Raw genomic sequence first — 22192 nt, forward strand, 5'->3', positions numbered from 1 at the left:
GGCTCAATTAGACGTTGGGCCTATACAAACCGCCTAACCTTAATTCTTCTTCATTAGTCCTACAGCTTCCACTGGATCCTCTTTTAACAACAGTACTTGGAGTTTATCATTTATGGACACAATCAATCAAAAATTATTCAGAAAATTACAGCCTGAGCGATGGCTAACCTGTGGCGGACTATGTGACCTCGACTCCTACATGCTTCAGTTATTAACTAACACAAAGCATTATACTTAGTTGATCAAATTTTGTGCTTAGAAATATGCACATTCATCTTAATTCCTGATGCATATGTTCATCTGGATGCTATTTGCAAAATTGTGCTTAGAACGAAACTACTTTATTAGCCATGTAGTCTACTTACATTAACATATCATCGGTTCTGTCAGTAGGATGTCAAACGACCCTTTTTTTTAAAAAAAAAAACCAACCATATCAACAGTTCATCAATCCACTAAGTAAGATGCCATATTAAGCCTAGAACGAAAGAATGAATGCTGCTGAATGATCGGAATTCACAATGATAGGATTGCCAAAAGCGGTAAACTGAACATCCATTGTAGTTGAATGGGTTGGCTATCAAATTTACCGGAGCTGGGTTCTGGTCCTGGACTGGGGGCAGCACTCGTTGTAGTTGGAGGATTGCCACACGTTCCAAAGACCATATTTTCCTGCACGTGTATGCGTACACTTCAACAAACAATTCATCCATAATTATTTGCAGTTGTTAAAGCATTTGTATAGCAGTATATCTCTTGACCAGAAAATAAACTCACATAACATCTTTAAGAAATAAAGAGGAAAACATCTGAATTGCAAACCTTGCACACAGATACACTTTTGCAACCACAGATTAACTCCCCATTTGCGAAATCTACAGCTTCAGGTGCTCCTCCTCCATCACTTTTCTACAAGTGTTGCATTTAGATAAATAATTGAGTACATGAAAAGCTGACTACTGTTTTGGTTTTAATATATCGAAATGATTCGAAATCTCTTCAATGAACAAATTACCTTGTAAAAATCAACTGCAATAAAATTAGGCCACCTTTTACCAGCTGCTAGATAGCATGTCTTCGTCATCTCAATCAAAGGTTCTGAATTGTATTTGCAAGCTGACAGCAAATCTGGAGCGGTTGGGAAGTAGTTCACTAGGACAAGGGACCTTGATGTAGCATTCATTGGTTGTGATTCTCCACGGTTTGGACATAATCCATTTTCCATTCCACCACTACCATCTGCAAGTTAAGAGCGCAATGAAGTTACGGTTTAAGATTTTTGTGCAGTACATCTGTTAGATGTCAGTTTCCTGGGGAAGGCTCACATTGATTTTCTACCACGTATCTCCATTCATATGCAATGCCTTCTGAAGATTCCTTATGTTCTTTAGAAGTGAAGACTACTAACCGATGGTTCTCTTTGATCATATCAGCAACTGTTGGCCAATCTCCACCATCTCTTGGCATTCGAGAGACCGGAAACCAGAATTTGCTCAACTCAGCTGCATTAAAAACATTTCTGATGCCATTCTTAGATGTAACGTAATCTTCAATGAATATGGTGACTATTTCATTGGGATTTGCTTCAAGAAACACTTTGACCTCTTTCAAAGCATTTATGGCAGGTTCCTGGAAGCAAATTTCAGCAGATCAAAATAAAAAACACAAGCATATCAGCTATCACCAAAGCCATTATTGGATCTAAGCGATGGGGCTGGCATATTACTTTGTGATGAATGCCCAAACATACTCATCCAGGTTCCAGTAAAGAAAATGTAAAATCAATCATTACATTGTGATATCTAACAGCCTTCAGAGCCTTCACATACTTACAAAAGCTGTGGTGTTGTAGCATTTCCCCGCAAAGGAGTGGCATAACCAGATATCTTTTTCGAAGTCGTACATATCGAGCATCAACCCTCTGACTCCATTCTGCAATTGATGTGTTAACAGAAAAAGTTAAAAGTCTTGTAAACCAAAAGAAAGAAACAGTTAAAGTCTCCCACAAGCGGTTAGGAGCTCATTGTAAGGGAAAAAGCATAATCTCTGTTTTTAAGAACCAACAAAGACCTTCCAGAAAACTAAAACGAATTCCAGGGAGCATAAATCCCGAACTGATTTTCTTATAATGATGACAAGCCCAATGCGAAATGCTTAAACACTGTTTCTTATTTTGACGGTCATCCATTATCATAAGTTGTGTCTAAGTCAGCATAATCACTGAACACTGAAACTTAGAAGAAACCTGATTCAAACCAGAGAGCTTATAATGAGGGTTTTAAGCCAGCACTTGCACATTCCTGTGGTAGTGTGTAAGACTGCAATCATGCACATGCCCTAATTTTCAGAAACAATGTCCAATCATCTTGATTCAGATTTATCAACATCAATGTCCAACATTTTTTGAGTCGGGTCTCTCTTCTTTGGGCAAAGGTCCATTCATAAAGCATCAGAACTCTAGGCTGCGCTGTATGTTAATTTAAAGAAAAGCCAGTTCAATGTTCCAGGAAGCTCAGCATTGCTTTAATAACCAACTCTGAGATCAGAAATCAAGCTTAGTAGGCAAAAATATCAGGTTTCAATCATGAGCAAGTTTGCATAACAAAACATTCGACCTTATCATACATCCAATAGTATGTTCACTCAGTTAAGCCTGACCCTGAAAGTCAGGATGGAATTGAAGCTCTTCTTAGCTGTCTGTTAAAGATTTATTTAATCTAAGGGCTTGTTTGGTTAATAGGATTAGGCTTAATTGACTTATAACAAACCAGACCTAATTCTTTGTTTGGTCTTCACTCTTCACTCCATGCTAAAACTTAGGCTCAGAATCTAATCCCTTTCCCTTCAGATGTAGGATTACAAATCTGGCCTTGGGGATGGACTTGTAATCCATTTGGGACTAATTTTTATTTGCGAGACTTGCCTCTCTTTGCACAAAATGACATGTTGAAGGAAAGAAACAAAATATCCAGTGATTTTATTGCAGATACAAGCAGTTTACTTAACAAGGAAAAAAAAGGCGAAACAAATTTATAAAATCATACTTCCTAGGAAATATACATTCAAAGAATAATGAACTACTCGACTCAAGCACAATAATTTTTTCTATGCACAATAAATGAAGAACATAACTAAAAACAAAAATCTTTTTCCAGAAGTAATTTCTGCAGATACTGTACGTTTAAAGAACATTATTATTTATTACTATTCCACCAATCATGCGAGCTCCTTCCTGGTCAATCAAGCAACATGTTCTCAATTTATATAACTTGTTTAATCTGCCACCTCCCATTGATTTGTTGTCAACACTTGACAATGAACAAATAATTTTTTATAATTGCATTAACTAATTTACAAATAAGTGTAAAATTAGATTGTTTAAATCATCAATATCAATTATCACAAAACATATGAACATATAAATAGTTATTTATCAACAAAATAATAATAACAAACCACATTATATTGAAAAACATATGACTTTATGTTATGATGAATTTATGAGATATATTAATTTTGTAATATATAATGAGATATATTATGCCGAATGCCATAAGTGAAATAAAATAAAGAAAATGATATCTTTCTTAGTTTTTTTTAACATAATTTATCCTCTTGTTAATCATGTAAACCAAACACGATATTATCTAACTGGCTACCATTCCTTATTTATTCATCCTAATCCTGTTATCCATAATCTCACACTTCAATCTAAAAACAGCAGAAATGGATGACAACTGCACTCACACTGGCAACCATCCCCCAAACCCCTACATCTCTTGCAACAGCACATATTCAAGTGAACATAATTCAGATATGTAAAATGGAATATGGAGATATACATATATAAATGTGTGTGTGTGTATCTGTATAAGAGAGCAAGAAAAGTAAACACTTTACCATCAGCTGACTAGTAATGGAGTCCTGCTGGTTCGATGGAGCAAGAATCATGCTTCCTGTTGTTGACTTTGCCCCAACTCTGGCAAAGGAATTGTGAGTAGTCAGCCACGAGTACCGATTATATGGCAAGTTTTTCACCTGATATTTGATCATATCAACATTAATCACCAAAGAACAAATCAAAACGTGATAAATTATTAGCTCCAGCACACATGAATATTAATTTAATTTAAGTTATTCAAAATAAGTGTTGAAATAGACTATAAGCAATATGTTTAATATTACAACTCGTAAGTTTATATAATCATCAAATTTAATACAAAAGTTAAGTATACAAAAAGTTTTGACACAATTTCACGACATACTGTAGCAAATACTGCTGTCAATTCAATTGTGACGGGAATGAAATTAAAAAGTTATACGCACAGTATAAAACTATATTGAAGAATGACAAACCTTGGAAAGAGCATTGGTCGGCTGAATTCGGGTGCACCGGGGTCTGATATTGCCATTCGCGAAGCAAGTTTCGCAATGCATCCCGTCGTCGCAGTTTCTGTCCGCGATGCACGTTTGTCCCTCACGTAACTGTTCACAACACAAGTAAAATAGCAAAACTACTGAACAGAAAGGAAACGCTTTCTCGGCTTGGATTTTTTCCCTTAATTCGAGAAATACAGGAACAGCATAACAAAAATTACCTCAAAAGCTGCGGAATAACCGAAGAGAAAAACCGCGAAGAACAGCAACGAAGTATATAACTTCATCGTGAGTCCTATACCCGCGCAAAAGGAAAACAGTTGGCATTCCAAAAAATCACCATATTTCCATTAAAAACACAATCAGACAGAGACGCATGCACACATTTAGCTACACGTATCCATAAGTATGTGTACAAAATTTTGAATTATGCCTGAAATTTATTAGCGGAATGAAGCGGTTCGAAGGAAGACCGAATTCTCTCGGTTGTTACCGGAATGAAGTGATTCAGATGAACACTGATATTCTTCCCCTGAATCTCTCTCTTACTCGCTCCCGCTCTTTCTCTCTCTCACTCTCTCAGTCTCCCTCTGAAACGGATTCAAAATTTTGGGGCGATGTTTCTGCAATGTCTGTTAAAAGGAGGAGAGACGGAGGCCTGAAAGCTAATGAGAATGGAGGGCGGGGTTGATTTATAAAAGAAATTTATATGGAAAACCGTTATTGCCCGCGCTTAACCTCTCTCTTCTTTCCATCCAGATTTTCCTTTTCTTTTTGGATATTACGGTACGCTATCTAAACTTTATCATAATTATTATTATTTATAAATATTTAAAAAATTATAAATATATTAACAATCATTTAATAAATATTCCTCATAACATTTCATTGTAGAAATATTAAACAAATTATCATTAATTTGAAGGGTTTTAAATTTTTCAAACTATAAAAAATTATTTATAATTATAATAAATTTTTAAGAAACTCATTATAATTTACTTTTTTTTTCTGTTAAAGATTTTGGAGTAATTTAGTTTTCTTTCATGGCAAATTTGAATTTTTCACAAAAAGTTACTCAACTTTCTGCCACTATTATGTCATTCTAGTCCAAGATTATATGGGAATCTTTTGAATTAGGGGTACGGGTCAAGTCGGCTCGTGAGGCTTGATTTGGAGCTCGATTCGAGCTCAAGTCAAGCCAGCTCGAGCCTGAAATGCTCTGTTGCTTGTGAGCTTTTTTTTCAAATTTTTTATTTTTAAAATTTATATATATTATAATTATTAAGTAACATCACATATTTTAAATTTAGCTAATGATAAAATATGATAATTTTATTTATATAGCTAGTTTCTATACAAAAAATAAACTTAATCAACAAGTTAGTGAGTCCATAGTATATTTATTTGATATTAATTATTGATATTTTAAATTATCTAATAGTTGAAAAAAAATAGAAATATATTTTTGTTAAAAATAATTTAGGTTTGTCAATATAACATAATAAATAAAAAATTCTAAAATAAATTTGATTTTAATGATAAAATTTAAAAAAATAATTAAAAAGAAAAAACTCAAGCTCCTGCCAGAATTTTTAAAGGAGTTCAATTCCCTTACACCTTTATTGTGGAGTGTCCGAATGGATTGAAGAGTAAAGGCAAGAAAACGGAATGGTGATGCTTCCAAGCAATACATAAAGTTGACGTAAGTTTCATTTTTATTTTGCAATCTGAAAGTGTTGTACTTGCACTTCTTAAGCCCCATAAATTTTTGATAATATTCAGAACCTTACTTTAAGCCTAATAAAGTCCGAGCTAACAGCCTACAACCGGAACACCACTCACTCGGCCTCCCCTCAAACCCCAAACTTTGTCTGTATCTATTGATTTGCAGATATATATATATATTAATAAATTCCGAGGTCATGAACCAATTAAAAAATATATATTAAAAAGAAAATACAGATAAAAATACAAGTAACACTGTTAATACTCTATTAAGAATTCAAATATAGGTTATTAATAGGGTAAGATTGGATGCTGAATCACTATGCGTAACAGCGTCTGATCATAAGTGGCAGTGGCAGTGGCAATGGCACAAGAAAATAAATTAAAAAATAATTGGTGATAGGAAAGGGTCCAAACAGACCCGTGCCCCATTCATTCAGACACCTTCCCAGTGCATCTCACTTGGCCCCTCCACGCACTTCTGTTTTTATTTATTTATTTAATATATATATATATATATATATATATATTGTTTTCTATAAAAATAATAATAAAAAAACACTAGTTTTACTGTGAGAGAACATGGGAGAAGTTAGAATAGGGTCAGGTGCATAAAATGATGTAAATTACTCCAACTCACGGGACCTTATGTTTTTTTAGTATTTCTCGTAGATTAAGTTATACTTTAGAATTTAACGGTACAGATGGAATCTCATTTATTTTCAAGAGGATAAAGGCAGGATGAATCAATAGTGTAGTGATATATCGCACAGGCCTATTTCCAATAATTTTATTATTTTTTAATGTCATATTAATCCACTCAAACCTAGTTAAATATTTTACTATTTTCGACATTTACATATGGTGGTATGGATTGGTTTCAATAATTTCTACAAATTCACTCACTAGAAAAAGAATATGTGTAAGAAAACAATACGACTTAAAGTAAAAGCAATTTTTTTTTTTTAAAAAAAAATCTATTATATTTAATATATAAATGTTATTTATATAATATAATTTTTACATGCGTGACTTATATAATTTTTAAAATAAAAAAATTTAATTCAGAAATAAATAATCTAACCTGAATAAATGTTGGAAAGTAGAGTAGTGAAGTGATGGGGCCCACACATGACATGAGGCTACGGAAATTGACAATGAAATCGAGGAAACTCTTATGACTGATTGAGACCACATCAACTTTGTAAAATACTCTCATTATTATTATTATTACAACAACAACATAAAAACATAAAGCAAAAAATAGGATTACGAATTTTATGAGGAAAGAAAATAACAGGAGAAAGTGTAGCCTACGAACAACTAGTCAAACGGAAGCCTCGCTCGCTGCGCTTCCACAGTACCAGCACCCGCCCCCACCCCACCCTCCTTCCCACGCTTCCTTCCACAATGTGCTAAAATGCGCCGGTGCTGAAGCTCCACCGAGCACGCGTTCTTGTGGCCCCATTCTTCTCCCATGGCGCTGTACGGAGCGGCGGCGTTGCTTGGTCTACTGCTAGCAAGGGTTTTTCTTGGAATGCGACTTTCTGTACCGCTGGTGGCTGCTGCTCTTGGTGAGCTCCTCTAGCTAGTTTTGGTTTCCGCTATGTTTCTCGATGTGGATTTCTTTAAATGGTCTGAAATAAATGTTGCATCTTGGACTTGGTTTTATGTGAATTTGGGTGCATGGTTGGTTATATGTGGTTGTTCTGATGAACTGGCTGGAGCTAGTAATTTTATGGTTTGATTTTTTAGTTTAATTTGCATCTCTATTTTGCAATGATTTTCTGGACATTTGGATTTGGGCTGATAATTTAAATGAGATGGTAAACGTTGTTGAAGTTTAAGCTGTTCTAAAATTTGGAGAAGAAGAATGTATATGTTACTGTGCATGCTTAAGAATAGAGATTAATAGCTGAATATGATTAGTTCAGGAATAATATAGACTAAAGCAAGTTTGACATTTCTTGGAGGTGTGCTTACCATGTCTGCAAGATATTGGTGGAAATACATGTATGGAGCTTTTTGTTTAAATATCTCTAAATCTTGGGAGAGATCCTTTTTTGATCCTGGATCACAAGAGTTTTCAGTGTAGTTATTCTACCATTAGTATCAGGCTTCACCAATGCTTTGATTGTTTTGGCACATTTTGTTCCTTTATTTGTATAAATACTGAAGAAGATAATCCCTTTTGTTTTACACATTAGATGAAAAAAAGCATTCAATTTTAATTTCCTATCTTGGTTTGTTTCTTCTTCAATATATGCAGATTGTCCGTTGGACTTGAGTAGGTCTAATTTCACACTGGCAGCCTCCCTGTGCTCCAAACAGGAAGATAGAGGAAAATGCTGTCGTTACATCAATGCCTTGGTTGCTATTTCTGTCTCCCGTTATGCAAATGCTACAAGTAACTTAGGGGTTACTTCAGATTTATCTGACCTCTGCCTCCGTACCATATCCAGAACTTTTCAGCTTTATGGGGTAACAAGAAATGCAACAGTTTTCTGTGGCTTCGGGACGAAAATACCTGTAAGGTATGAGTGCCACGGTCAATCAACTGTTACCCAAATGCTCCAGTCTCCAAAATTCGGTGATGTTACTGAAAATTGCAAAGTGCCTCTGTCGGGGGATGATAGGTGTCGGAAATGCTTGAATGCTGGTATCCTATATCTTCGGAATCTACTAGGGCCTGTAGATAATGTGACATTGAGTACTTGTAGAGATGCAACTTTTACTGCTCTTACCAGCCAAGTCGATTATATATCAACTATTGACATTGCGAGCTGTTTCTTTGGGGTTCAAGGTCTTATTACTCCAACAGGTATGCCAATTCAGGAGAAAGTGCCATCTCATTGTTATGGTGTTCTTATAAGTCAGATTACTGCTATTTGGTTGAATTATTATTCTGAAAATCTCTGTTGGAGTTTTTCTTGTCAAGTTTGTGCAGTGTTTCTTTTACCTAACCTAAATATCGTAATAATACATGAATCACCCTGAAATATGTAGTTTTGTTCTTGTACACGGTTCTATTCATCTTTCTGATCTTGCTGATAGCTCGGCCGTACATGCTTCTTTTTTACCTTGAGGGACAAACAAGGAGGCAAGATTGGACCCCATGTAATTGAGTAACTATGATTCTGGTTATATGGATTGTTCAGATGAAAAAGAATGTTATCGTAACCTATTTATTTGCCTTGTCCTGGACGTGTTTCCTTTCAAGCGTCTTTGTTAATAATTTCCTCTTTCTGTTGTCAGTTGCTCACATCTGACTTAGAAAAATTTCTCCTAAATTTATAATTTTCATATATGATGGTTGGGCAGCTAGAGAAATGAAAAATAATTTCTATGCAGAGAAAACCCTGCTTCTAGTTTGAGCATTTTTACCTTTTCTTTTCGACGGTTGGTAGAAATTATCAAAGTCAAAAGGCCCTTGTATCTTAAGAGCAAGTTACTGTAGCATAGCTTTTTCTTCCAGCAGAGGAGTCGATGAAGATTATCATCTCTTCTTCTGTTCACTTGCCCTCATGCCTGAACTGTGAATTTTTTGCTGGCTTAATAGCTGGAATTTTAACTGAATCTCTTGAACCATTCTTACATTTATTGTTTCCTCCAATAATAACTTTTTAACCTCTAGCTGTTTACTTCTTTCCAACTCTAGGATTGTCCCCGCCATTACTTCCACCTCCAACATCTGTCAGTCCACCAGCTGCTGCTAGTCCTTCTCAACTTTCCCTGACTGCACCTCTGAAGGAAAATCGCCATCGTTACCACCTCACACTGGTTCCAGGCATTGGGATTGCAGTTACAGCAATAGCCATCGCACTGATTGCAGTATTTATCGTCCTTATTCATAGGAAAAGCAGAGAACTGGAGAATACTGATATGAATGATGAAACATCCACAAAAGCCATGGCTCTTCCTGCAAGAAAGTTTCAGGATGGTAATTTAGCTTTTTCACAAGTTTGTTCTCTTAGTTTGGCATTATTGACTAATGTTCATGAAGTTTGATATGTATATTCTAATTCCTTTTTGTTTTGTGGTGTACAAATGACATGAAGGTCCATCCTTCATGTTCAGAAAATTCAGCTATAAAGAGACGAAGAAAGCAACAAACAACTTTGGCACTGTTATTGGACAAGGAGGATTTGGGATTGTGTATAAAGCCGAGTTTCCAGATGGTATGGTTGCAGCCGTGAAGCGGATGAGCAAAGTTTCGGAGCAGGCTGAGGATGATTTTTGTAGAGAACTAGAGCTCCTTGCTCGACTGCACCATCGTCATCTTGTGGCTCTGAGAGGCTTTTGTATAGAAAGGCATGAGAGGTATTATTTTCTTATTTTCTCCATGCCATTTTTCACTGCATGAGAAAGATGTGTACATTCAGTTAACGGCCGGAGAAAAATAATACTATGAGTTATTCCATCTCAGGTTTCTAATGTATGAATTTATGGCAAACGGGAGCTTAAAGGATCATCTCCACGGTATGTACTGTTTTTCTCTTTCTAGTTTATATATTTATATTGTAGTTTTTCTCTAGAAAGAAGAAGAAACAAGATTGGAAACTTTGGCAAGAGACATTTGCATGGTAATTGGTTTATGATCAGCTGTTTAGTTTGATCCCCAAGAATTCATTTTACCCCTTAAGCTGCTTCTCTCTGTGATGCTCTGCTTGTAATATGATCATTTCTCTATCATTTCTACTTTCCCTTTTTCACATTCACCTCATTTCCGAATGCCCAGCCCTATGACAAAATTTAGATGGTGATCTGAGTTATTTACTTCAACCGATGTGAAATTAAAGTTGACCGACCATTTCTGTTGATTTACTAAGTATTAATTGCTTATGTTCAGCACAAGGTAGAACTCCTCTGAGCTGGCGCACAAGAATTCAAATTGCAATTGATGTCGCAAATGCACTGGTAAATTACAGATTACGCTGGTGTGCACTAGTTCCTGATAATGTAGTTGAAAAAACTTTCAGATTTTTCTCTGATGCATTTTGTTATGCAGGAATACCTCCATTTCTATTGTGACCCTCCTTTATGCCATAGAGATATTAAGTCAAGCAATATATTACTTGACGAGAACTTCGTTGCTAAGGTAATATTACACTTACATAGTCAAAGGCAAACATATATGAATTGTTCAACTATGTGTGTTTCTTTTCTCTGTCCAAAAGTATATGTGAATTTGATGAATGTCTTTATGACATGCTCTGCCAACAAATTGCTATATGATTATTATGTTCGAACGCTACTTCTCGTCCAGGTTGCTGATTTTGGCCTTGCACATGCTTCGAAAGATGGTTCCATTTGCTTTGAACCTGTGAACACCGACATACGGGGAACCCCAGGTTAGCCAATTATCTTGAAGTCTTAATTCCTACGACCTCCATTGAAAGTTAATGTATTACTGACTATATCCTTGTTACAGAACAATTACACCCCTGTATTTCTGAGTTACATTAAGTATCCTGAAATTTCCAAGATTGACCTTATCTTAAACAACAACCTGCTTTCATACTTTGTTCGGAGATGCTAAAGATTCAACTGCCGTCAGGTTATTTGGATCCCGAGTATGTTATAACACAAGAGCTTACAGAGAAGAGCGATGTGTACAGTTATGGAGTTGTTCTGTTGGAGCTGATTACAGGAAGACGAGCAATACAAGATAACAAGAACTTAGTTGAGTGGTCACAAGTATATTTGGCTTCAGAATCATCAAGATTAACCGAGTTTGTTGACACATTCCTTGGTGATGCCTTCGACTTTGATCAACTCCAAACTTTAGTAGCAATTGTGAGATGGTGTACTCAAAGAGAAGGAAGGGCAAGGCCTTCGATTAAGCAGGTTCTGAGGCTTCTGTACGAAAGCTCGGACCCGTTGCACAGTGGATTTGTTGAAGCAGTGGAGGATGAAGAATGTGAAGAAACTGAAAGCCGGGGAAGAAAAAGCAGAGGCAAGAGTATGTTTTTCAGTGGAGATGGAAGGTGTTTAGCTTCTTCTTCAAGCACGTCTAGATCATATTGCAGTCGAAGCTTCCTCCTTGAAATGGGATCTCCTCAGTCACCTCACAATATCCCATCCTTATAGTTAAAATTCTTGTCGAGTTCAATATCAGATTGATCCCACGTAGAAAAAGGGTTGGGTTTATTTGCTCATTTGCAGAGAGCTGGGTATAGAAGCTCATACATTTATGGGTATTATCACCAGAGAAGTGCAGAAATGAAGCAATGACAATGTGGTTCTTGATCTTCTGTGTGAAATGATCTTTGCTGAAACAGCCCAGAAAGTGAAGAGGAACATACATTCCACAGCCAACCAACTTGAAATTGAGGAATGATACAGATATTTACATTGAATGAGAAGGGAAGAGAGCAACTTGTTTGTGCATTTCAAATGGTTCAGACAGTTTGAATTCCAGCAGAATTTTCAGTTCTTGTTGTATCTTAGATGTCAAATGTATCAGCACTGAGCTTTTTCTTTTTTCTTTGGTTGTGATAGAAGATTTTAAGATGAACATTCACATTTTTGTTGTACCCAGAAAACATGGTTTGAGGTAGCTTTCTTGTGATCACTAAAATTACATCAAGACGAAATAAGAGGCGCCCATGAAATCCAATCTATTAGAGAAGATTCATTTCAACAATGACAACAACGGTGTGATTTATATTGTGCTCACTAACATAAATTAAACCATTCAATTCTTTTCCAGATTCGATCTACAGGCAAACAAAAACCTGTCTTTTTATAAGAAATCGCAGTAATAAATAAGTCATCTTAAGCAAATCTTGGCAAGAACATTTTTCTTCTCAATAATGGAATTGACCTCATTACTCTTTGCAACTCTAGATTTCTCAGATATGAATCAAGATCACAGAATGTCCTACAGAATTGGGAGATTATAGAGAAGAATTATCGAACAATGAAGCGCAGCCACTGAGGACTTAGAAGCAAGATCATAATTCTAGCATACAAGCGAAAGAAATAAAAATCATAGCTGTAGAACATTTTTGGGTAATAGCTTTTACCAAGGGGAAGCATGAAAATGAAGCAATTCACTGTTAGGTTTCTCACTCTATTGCAAACAAAATAATTCAAATAAAAAGCGAGGAATTGTCGTCTAGTTTTACAAGTCAATAATTCAAACGAAGCTTATGTACAGAAAGATCTCCCATTTTGGGATGATCTCGGAATCAGGTCCAGCACACTTTCACGACTTTTCTATAGTATAACCACTTGAAGATATACCTACAACAGGACCATGTTAGACAGTAGGAATGCCAGAGACATTTTTTGCTTTCTCTTGTCCAAAATAAAACTTCATGCCAGTGCAAAACAGGACCAGAATGAGCAAGCAACTAGCCTACCTCAGTCATGAAGCTTATTTTCAGACAATGAACAGAAAGCAGGAAGTGACTTTGCTTCTACTCCCCAGCAGCAACCAGAAACTTCCTTTGACTTACCGGTTCCTCGTGCAACACCACCACATCTCTCACCTTTTGTAGAAGCTCCTCCAGATGACTCACACCAAAGCTCTGATAGTCGAGGTGTCTTTTGTATCTTTGCTGATATATTGCCTCAAAACAACCGAGAAAAATTCGACAAGAGTAGCTCACTAGAATCTCTTGAAGCTCATATTTGAACTTTTTGAGGTTGTTGTCGGTAATCTGAGAATGATGTATCATATTCACATAAAATTTCTCTCTTCCCCTCGCATCGTCATTCTCCCCCATAGCCAACCTTTCTTCTTCTGATAATTCATCTGAGGATCCAGCTCCAGCCATTGTGTCAATGTTGTCTTCCTTGCCTCCTTTCCCTTTCTTGTCCTTCCTCGGGAAGATCACCGGAGGGCCAACTGATTTTGAGTTGCGGAGGCATACAACTTTCCTTTGGCCTTTCCCCTGGACAGCGATTACATCAGCCATCTTGTTGAGGAGATTTACAAGCTTAAATGCCCCATACTCAGAAACATACAGAGGCCGCCCATAAGTTTTTTGGTATTCTGCCGGAAGACGGGTTAGAGGCAAACTGCCACCAAATAATTCAAGCAACTTTACCAGTTGGCCCTTCAAACCATTTAGATCTCCTGGTTGCACCCACGACAAGTCTTTCTGGTTAACAGAAGCAAGATTTCCTGTTGGAACTTCATTCACACCAGACGGAAGGCTATGTGATCTGGAAGGAGTAGGATTTTGGAGCATCAATACTGAACTACTACTATATTCAGATACAGACTGTGATACCATTGAATATTCTCTGGTATTGTAACAGCTTTTCGAGACCCCTCTATACACTATCGATTCTTCTTCATTCTGACCTTCTAAATTATCATTGACCTGGCATCCCATCAAAAGCCCGGCAATTTCTGCTGGACCACTACGAGGAGGCAATAATGCCTTAGCAGGGGGCACAAAGCCTTCCCCACGAGCAACACTAGGCCAATCCCAAACAAACCTGCCCGCATTACTTAGAGCAGATGAGACGCCGACCCCAGAAGGAATAACAAGTATGACAATGTATCCACGCTGACCAAGAATATGGAGAGCAGGAGCAAAATCAACATCCCCTGAGATCAGCATGATGGATGATGGTGGAGGATTGTCGAGAGCAAAAAGGAACATGTCAACCAAGATTGCCTTGTCAGCAGCATCCTTTCGCCCATTCGGGACATCTATGAGTTTGACCCCAGTTCTCTGGCAACCTTCTCTTAGTCGTCTGGGGAAGGCATTAAAATCCCCATATGCCGAAAACATAGTGACAGCTCCATCAATAACAGGATGTACCCGCAAGGCCATCCTAATATTACCAGCCACATCCTCAGGGCGCACATCACTTGGCACGGGACAGTTCTCAATGTCCCAAAGAATCGCCACTGGACCTTGCAAGGAACTGTGACTTTGATGCGGAGAAGGTAGAGATGGATTTGTGCTTGATACTGCCATTTCATCCACACCCTGTTCCGAGTACTGTGATGGCAATGCCAGCACAGATGTAGTTGAGCTTGACATCACTGTTTTATTTAATGCGTGACGCCTAGCTTCCTGATAGGAGCATAATATGATTGACCAAATAAAGAAACGGAATGGAATGAGTCAAAATATATATCAAAAGCTGAAAAAATAAACACCAAAAAGGGAATGACACGATATTGCAGGACCCAAGAAAACTTACAAAACATCTCCACACGATCTAAATGCTTAGAAAAACGGTCTATAATTCATCTTAGAGGTGAGGTCATCTAATTGAGTACTGTCATGAGCCGTGACTTGTGAAAAGTGGCATCTTTGTCTTTACATGTATTTTAGTACTTATCTCCACTCTCTTTGTAGTGAGGAAATGTTAAAGTCAACTTAGTTAGGCCTATCAGACTTTCTTAATCAGACGAACTGACATACTTATGGAGATAAGTGCCTCTACTAACTTCTAGCGACAAATCAAAATCTTCTAAGTTGGTAAGACAGGATATGCATAAAGTAGGAAGTTACATTGGTGCTCCGAAACTCGACATTTATTGCCTGAGACAAATAACATTTACAGGGTGTCTGTATAACTTTTATGGGCGCGACAAAACCAATTTTCCAACATGATTGACAATCGGCTGACCCTTGTTCTTGCCAGCATAACTAAAGAATGGCAACAACTGCTTTCAATAATTCAAGTGCATGCTCTGAAGTATCTAAAATTGGCTATTATAAATAGGGGGAAAAGAAGTTAATTACGACCACTAAAAGTTCCAATGAGAACTAAATGAAGAAAACAACTAGGATGGCAATGAAACTAAGATTGCAGCTTCAGCTCCACAATATCAAACTGAATTTTTCACAAGAAGCATGATTCAATCAGGTAAACGAAATTCAAGAAATCTACTACAAAATCCAGCCCAGCAACAATATACCTAGTAAAGATCAAGAAAACAACGAGATTGATAGGCCACCGAAGCAATCAAGAAAGTTAAAAGACAAATGACATACTTGACTCAACAGTTAAAAAGAGCAAACCCTTAAAGCAATTAAAGATTCAAAATTTCAACTAAAAAGCATCTTAATCCAGAAACCCATCATGGATTTAGTCATATCAATGAATGCAAGAGAAGAAGAGTAACCTGAAGAAGGAGATGAACTTCTATTACGCCGACAAGGACAGTGAAAATTCAACACCAAAAATCGGAAGAAAACAAAAGGAATTAAATAGTAAGTGATGTTCTTGAAGTCAGAATTACGCCACGGTCATGGTGTGGTTTAGTTTGATTCAAGAAAGAACAGTGGGCCTTCAGTATAGGGGGGTGGGGATGGTCGGAAGAACAAACGGAGAGGTTTGCAGAATTTGGTCGAAGAAAATTAATAATAAAACCAAACGTGAACCGACGTTTGAATATACGAGGAAAATGAAAATGATGATGCTTATCTTGCAAGATTATAGGCCCAAAAATAAAGAAACTTGCAAGATTATAGGGTGCGGGAGTACGATATTTGATTGTACCGACTGCAGTAATGATTGAACCGTACTATTTTCTTTTTTGTTTTTCTGTGCGTCTGTTGTTTGTGTGTTGAATTATCTGCCACATTTCTTTCTTTGCTGAGGAAAAAAGAAAAAGAAGAGGGAATACTCCAATCCAATCCAATGTGAGAAGCATGACTGTTTAAAGAGACGTTTAGCTTATTGGCTCCTAATTTTGTTGTTAATGTTTTTTAAGACAATTAAAATTAAAAATTTGTGGGTGGGTATCGTTTCGGCCAAGTCCTATGAAGTAGGGTGAATCAATGGCAAAATTGAGGTACTGATAAATAGACATACACATTGAAGCCAAGAAACAATGCTACTGCTGCCTGATTCACTCCATCCAAATTCTTACATCATCTCAATAAGTAGAACAGGAAACAGAAAAGCCAAGCAGCCTGAAACAAGTATATCTTGAGATGCCACCAACAAAATTCTTTTGAGACGCTGAAGAATATTTTCCTGTACACAGGCAGTTGGGAAAGTGGAAAACCTTTGCTTCAATGATAGACCGAGGTTGGACTTGGGGGTAAGAGTCCTTTCTTCCCTTTGACAGCGGAGCGTTCATTTTCTTGTAGAACAGGTGCTATGTGAAAGAGCACTTGGCAACAGGAAAAGGGAAGATTGTGACAATGTTTGAAACATTGGGAAATTTAACTGGTGAAGCAACATATGTCTATGAACTCTTAGCATAAAAATTTGGATTTTATCATCCAGATGTTTTGCACTTAATAGTGAAACTTTATGAAGCCAGAACCCTTTCAATGGCAGCCATGTAGAACTCCTTAGGCATGGTGCCGACTACAGAATCTTGTTTCTCACCATTTTTAAACAGCATGACCACCGGCACAGCCTTGATATCATAGTTCTCAGTGACTTGTGGGTCTTTGTCTGCATTGAGTACGAAGCATTTCAGTCTCCCCGAGTATTCAGTTGCAATCTCGTCAATTACTCGATGAACCATGCGGCACGGTCCACACCAGCTAGCATAAAATTCCACGAGCACGGGGGTGTCACTGTCTAAAACCAGTTTTTTCCATGACTTGCCAGTAACCAGGGCAGCTACACAGTGAAGGGAAAAGCATTTAGAAGAAAGTTAATATGTCTCATCCCTAGAATCGACCTCTCGCATTAAAAGATACAAGTATCAAAATATATGAATTTCCTTCAGTTTCCTTGCATCTATCACCAGCAAACACTGATGCACCATTTCATGTACATCCTTCAGTTGGAAGAAAGAAACAAAAGTAAGAGTATAAAAATTTACAAAGAAAAATATGGCAACAAAAATACAGCAACATTAGCTCCTTCTGCTACCTTGTATTTAGGTCTGAGATCTTGAGAAATGCACTAGGTGTAAAGCAAACACTGATTACATGGATTTTCTCCACTAAATCAAATATTCAAAAATAGAAAGTTTGATGTCTAAATGTGGCGCCATGAATAGCATTAACATCACTTCCCCTTGTAACAATTTCCAAATTTCTCTGTGAAAGATAACAAGACCTGTTGCTTTATTTTACTGAATTATATTGAACAGCTCCAAGTTTGTTAAAAGTTTTTTTTTACATGCATCTGAAAATCTTCGACAACAGATGACCCGAAACAAAACCAACATTTTGGATTTTCCATGGAAAGATACAAGTGCTTTGCCTGAATCTAACTTGCATTCTTCAATCAAGGTGCATGAATATGTTAATGTTTATTCTATATTTTGGGGTAGAAACGTCCACAACAAAACTTAAACTAACAAGAAGTAGACAGTTATATTGAATATAATCTATTTATTGCAGACCCAAACTGGAAGCAATGCAGCTGAAACCTATGCCTACTAAGGGTGTACTCTAGCAGGATCAATGATTCAAGATTTACGGAAAGAAGGGGTAGAGTAAAGTAAATTAGTTCATGAGAGCAGATATAGTTAACATGATCAAACTATGAAAAGATCACAATGAAAGATGCTCCTCCATTGGGACAGGCCAAATCCATGCTTATAGGTGGATGAACTCGATATATAGATGTCCAGACAGCCAAAACATAGGTGCTAACTAAACTTTCAGCGCAATCATTACCCCCTACACCCCCACCACTAGCTCATATTCACAGACCAAACCCAACAAAATTTATAAGTCAACAGTAAATTGACAATAAAACAAACAAATATATAAAGCATGCCGGGCAGACAAGTAAATACACTAGAACTAACTATTCTGAACCATAGAAGTACCCTATGCTTTGACATAACAAATAGTCCACTCATTTTTTCCAACACAAGAATGGTTTCTATAACCTATAGTCCTTTTTGTCATAAAACTTACACAGTCAACTTTCTTCTGAATCAGCATTTTCAAACTCATAGTTTATCCATTAGAAAATATGATTCCATAAGTGGTGAGGAACCATCATTAGTTAATTACTGATGACACCATTTCATAAATCAAAATTAATGTGATACAATGTAATGTGGGATTCTTTCCTCTCTAAGAATATGAAGGAATCTATCATTATAGTTGTCCAACAACAAGAGTGTTCTTTCTTTTTCCAGTATCTATATATAAAATTGGAGCCCATCTTTGACGTTTTAATGAAGCCTTTAGCAAGTAGCAACAACACAATCGTTTAGATTAAGCCATAACACAAAAACAAATTACAAGTGTCAAAAGCCGCCATTTTTTTAAAGAAACCTCCAATTCTTTTCCCGTCAATTGATAAAAGAAAAAAGGATTACCGTCGGACCAGATCAAATACTATTTAAAGAAAAAACAAAAAGAAAAAGAAACACAGAAAAGAAAGCAGACTTAAACCCTATTCATGACACCAATCACGCGATCCTACCCACAATCATGAAGAAAATCGTAAATCAAGGCAGATATCACTTCCATAATTTCATTCATGAAACCCAAATCCAAGGGACCCAAAAAAAAAGAGGGAGAAGAACAATAGATAGAAGCAAGGATCAAATTTATTTACTTTTGGCATCACCAAGGCAGGAGACACGTACGGATTTCCGGGCCTGGAGTCTCCGATCAGCCCGAAAGGAGAGCCCGAATCGCAGCTTCTGCTGAGGTCGAGTCAGAGGAGTAAATAAAAGCAGTCCATCGCGAGGGTGGGGGAGCGAGAGTGAAACGAGAGCAGTAGAGCAACAGAATGCAGCCATTTTTCAGAGCGAGAAATGAGAAAGCCCACTTCAATTCAGAGAAATCTTGACAATTACAGGGTGATCTCTGCGTAGACGCAATTTACATAATATAAAGAGGTGGGTAGTGAGATTTGAGTCGCGGCGTGCGAAGTCGGAATTGCAAGAAAAGAAAGCGACGGAGAGTGTGGGGAAGGGGATAGAAATCTGATTTGTTGGTTGGGAGTAGCAGACAGATACAAATACAAATACAAATACAGATACAAATATAATGGAATGGTAGTGGATGAGTGAACAATCCGGCACGTGGTTTTATTTTGTTTTTCATATATATAATAAATTTTATAAATCAAGAACAAACAAGTTCAAGGGATGTGGAGCCCTTGTCACAAAATACATCATTTGAAAATATTGGTGGAATAGGTCCATCCCAAAACAGCTCCAGGGAGCATGCTACTTTCAGACTCTCGTGCATGATACCAAGACTATTTTTGTCCAACTCAAAATTAAAATTTCACACATGTATAGAGAGGGTAATCATGCAGCAGATCACCTCGCCAATCAAGCCTGTGACAATGCACAGTTCACTCACTATACTAATGATCAACTGCAAGGTAAGATTACATGTATTATCTGAATTGACTTTCATAGTTTCTCTAATTGCGGAATTGTATAGAGTTTGTATCAATAATTTCAGATACCCTCCATATCTAAAATTAGTAAATATTACTCTTGGCTTCGGTGTTGAAAATTTTACCTCTTTTGTCAGATTTTCATTCATAACACTGCTTATATTACTGCTTTATTGTGTTGAGGAGATGCTCTCCATTTTCATTATATTTTCACTTTGTAACGAGGAGATGCTCTCCAGTGTGTACTTATCTTGAGAGTTGTACTCCTTTGTCCTTATTTGGGTTATTTTGTTGGTCACATATGTTAGGGAGTTGTACTCCCCATTTATGCTTTATTTTGTTGAGTCATGAATTGGAGTTGCCCTCATTTTCTGGCTGTTTGGTTGTTTTATTTTCTATTGCAGGCACACCAAGAGGCTATGTGAAGACATTAAGTTGAGATAGACTCATTGTTAACTAGCAATGTGACAAAAGCATTTTGACATGCCAAACTCACAACTCTACTTGACGGTATCTTGGCTTTTCATTTCCTTGCATTTTCGATATGTTGTTGCCTGTGATCCTTTTGCAGGTGATAAGTTGGGCCCGATGATTCGTATAAATTGGCAGAAACTTTTTGATATGCTGGATTATCATCTCCAACTCATTCCCTTATTTGATTATTTATTTAGGAAACTATTTTGTAAGGGAGTAGTACTCTTTTATTATACTTTATTACTCATATATAGTAAGGAAATAGTATTCCTTATTTATGATTTTTTAGGCGATATTAGGGAGTTAGTACTCCCGTTGTAAATTTGGCTTCTTCTTTTTTTTTTTTTTTAATAAAGAAGAGGCAGAGACCCCGAAAAATTCCTCCACCTCCAGGTTGTTTAACAAAAAAAAAAAAATAGGTCCATCCCAATTAGCTCAAAATGCCTATTTGGATACCCTGTATGCCATGCCATTGTACTGCCTGGGGATTTTCCTTTAGTCCCAATTAGACCATAGGTCCCAAAATTTTTGGATTGCTGTAACATCAATTTTTGCAGTGCGATCGACCTATTCAATGTTTTCTTTTCAATTTCAGGTGGAAACTAATAGTAATAGGAACCCCATATATATTTTTTTTCTCATTTAATTTCCTGTTTTTAATTATCATTCTTTATTCAAGAAATTCAATTTTGTTTGACAATTCAAATTAAGATATTTGGAAGTAAATATCACTACTCTGTGCTATAAACTTGAGTTTTCAATTATCGGAATTTTTAGTATATTTCAGCTGAGTAATTATTATGTGAGAATGAAAGAACATACAAAACAATATTGGTAACCAACTATGTGTATATATATATATGTATATTCCCAGCAAATGTTGGAGATATTTTGATTTACAAAATGAGTTCATTTAAATACATGGAATGGGAATGGATGAAAGAGATATTATTATTATTAATTTAAGAAAAGAAAGATGTTGGGAAGAAAACATAAAACATTAGTAGTGGCTTTCATCAGAGCAGAGCAGATACTTCAGATGTGGTGGACGTGGATTCATTTTTTAGTATTAACGTCTCAATTTGGGCCTTGGGCTTTCCATCAGACCATCACTATTGGGCCCCCACATCTATTAATATATTTATTTATATGTTGTTATCAGCTGAAAATCGAAAAATCGAAAAATGAAACAGGAGAGAAAGATTTAAAAAAAAAAAAAAAGTAAAAAAAGCACGCCCGGTGGGACTCGAACCCACAATCGCCTGATTAGAAGTCAGACGCCTTATCCATTAGGCCACGGGCGCCCCTTGCTTGTTACATGTGTTAGGATTTACCTATCGCCGTAAACAGT

The 22192-nt window shown here is 36.7% G+C and overlaps 4 protein-coding genes and 1 non-coding gene across 6 annotated transcripts; 1 reads left to right on the plus strand and 4 right to left on the minus strand.

Moving 5' to 3' along the window:
* LOC105169532 (PI-PLC X domain-containing protein At5g67130) lies at nucleotides 316–5065 on the minus strand. The gene is made up of 9 exons (XM_011089941.2): nucleotides 4811–5065; nucleotides 4599–4672; nucleotides 4357–4485; nucleotides 3901–4038; nucleotides 1834–1932; nucleotides 1326–1629; nucleotides 1016–1239; nucleotides 823–909; nucleotides 316–672 (listed from the first exon to the last, which is right to left on the minus strand). The coding sequence occupies exons 2-9, from the start codon at nucleotides 4662–4664 to the stop codon at nucleotides 517–519; spliced, it is 1203 nt and encodes a 400-aa protein (XP_011088243.1). The 5' UTR covers nucleotides 4665–4672; nucleotides 4811–5065; the 3' UTR covers nucleotides 316–516.
* Nucleotides 7350–12730, plus strand: LOC105169533 (probable receptor-like protein kinase At1g49730). 2 transcript variants are annotated; one of them, XM_011089943.2, is made up of 9 exons: nucleotides 7350–7676; nucleotides 8372–8923; nucleotides 9761–10042; nucleotides 10161–10422; nucleotides 10529–10581; nucleotides 10952–11019; nucleotides 11111–11200; nucleotides 11369–11453; nucleotides 11660–12730. In XM_011089943.2, exons 1-9 carry the CDS (start codon nucleotides 7580–7582, stop codon nucleotides 12190–12192), a joined length of 2022 nt encoding a protein of 673 aa, XP_011088245.1. In that variant the 5' UTR covers nucleotides 7350–7579; the 3' UTR covers nucleotides 12193–12730. The 2 variants fall into 2 exon arrangements, with proteins under 2 accessions (XP_011088245.1, XP_011088246.1); XM_011089944.2 differs by having other exon boundaries at nucleotides 11534–11672.
* LOC105169534 lies at nucleotides 13179–16720 on the minus strand. The gene is made up of 2 exons (XM_011089945.2): nucleotides 16205–16720; nucleotides 13179–15143 (listed from the first exon to the last, which is right to left on the minus strand). Exon 2 carries the CDS (start codon nucleotides 15108–15110, stop codon nucleotides 13527–13529), a length of 1584 nt encoding a protein of 527 aa, XP_011088247.1. The 5' UTR covers nucleotides 15111–15143; nucleotides 16205–16720; the 3' UTR covers nucleotides 13179–13526.
* LOC105169535 (thioredoxin 1) lies at nucleotides 16900–19951 on the minus strand. Its single transcript, XM_011089946.2, has 2 exons — nucleotides 19570–19951; nucleotides 16900–17661 (listed from the first exon to the last, which is right to left on the minus strand). Exons 1-2 carry the CDS (start codon nucleotides 19754–19756, stop codon nucleotides 17342–17344), a joined length of 507 nt encoding a protein of 168 aa, XP_011088248.1. The 5' UTR covers nucleotides 19757–19951; the 3' UTR covers nucleotides 16900–17341.
* On the minus strand, nucleotides 22073–22145 carry TRNAR-UCU. Its single transcript has one exon. It is a non-coding gene; the product is annotated as a tRNA-Arg (tRNA).

This window comes from Sesamum indicum, linkage group LG8, assembly GCF_000512975.1.
Source record: "Sesamum indicum cultivar Zhongzhi No. 13 linkage group LG8, S_indicum_v1.0, whole genome shotgun sequence".
NCBI classification, from domain to species: Eukaryota; Viridiplantae; Streptophyta; class Magnoliopsida; order Lamiales; family Pedaliaceae; genus Sesamum; species Sesamum indicum.

Excerpts from the sequence above, each read along its gene's own strand:
- LOC105169535 (XM_011089946.2), bottom strand. The coding sequence starts at position 19,756 with ATGGCTGCATTCTGTTGCTCTACTGCTCTCGTTTCACTCTCGCTCCCC. Across the intron at positions 17,662-19,569 it reads CTGCCTTGGTGATGCCAAAA|CTGCCCTGGTTACTGGCAAG; the intron begins GTAAATAAATTT and ends TTCACTGTGTAG.
- LOC105169532 (XM_011089941.2), bottom strand. The coding sequence starts at position 4,664 with ATGAAGTTATATACTTCGTTGCTGTTCTTCGCGGTTTTTCTCTTCGGT. Across the intron at positions 1,240-1,325 it reads ATACGTGGTAGAAAATCAAT|ATGGTAGTGGTGGAATGGAA; the intron begins GTGAGCCTTCCC and ends CTTAACTTGCAG. Across the intron at positions 673-822 it reads AAAGTGTATCTGTGTGCAAG|GAAAATATGGTCTTTGGAAC; the intron begins GTTTGCAATTCA and ends ATACACGTGCAG.
- LOC105169534 (XM_011089945.2), bottom strand. The coding sequence starts at position 15,110 with ATGTCAAGCTCAACTACATCTGTGCTGGCATTGCCATCACAGTACTCG.
- LOC105169533 (XM_011089943.2), top strand. The coding sequence starts at position 7,580 with ATGGCGCTGTACGGAGCGGCGGCGTTGCTTGGTCTACTGCTAGCAAGG. Across the intron at positions 7,677-8,371 it reads GCTGGTGGCTGCTGCTCTTG|ATTGTCCGTTGGACTTGAGT; the intron begins GTGAGCTCCTCT and ends CAATATATGCAG. Across the intron at positions 11,201-11,368 it reads ACGAGAACTTCGTTGCTAAG|GTTGCTGATTTTGGCCTTGC; the intron begins GTAATATTACAC and ends CTTCTCGTCCAG.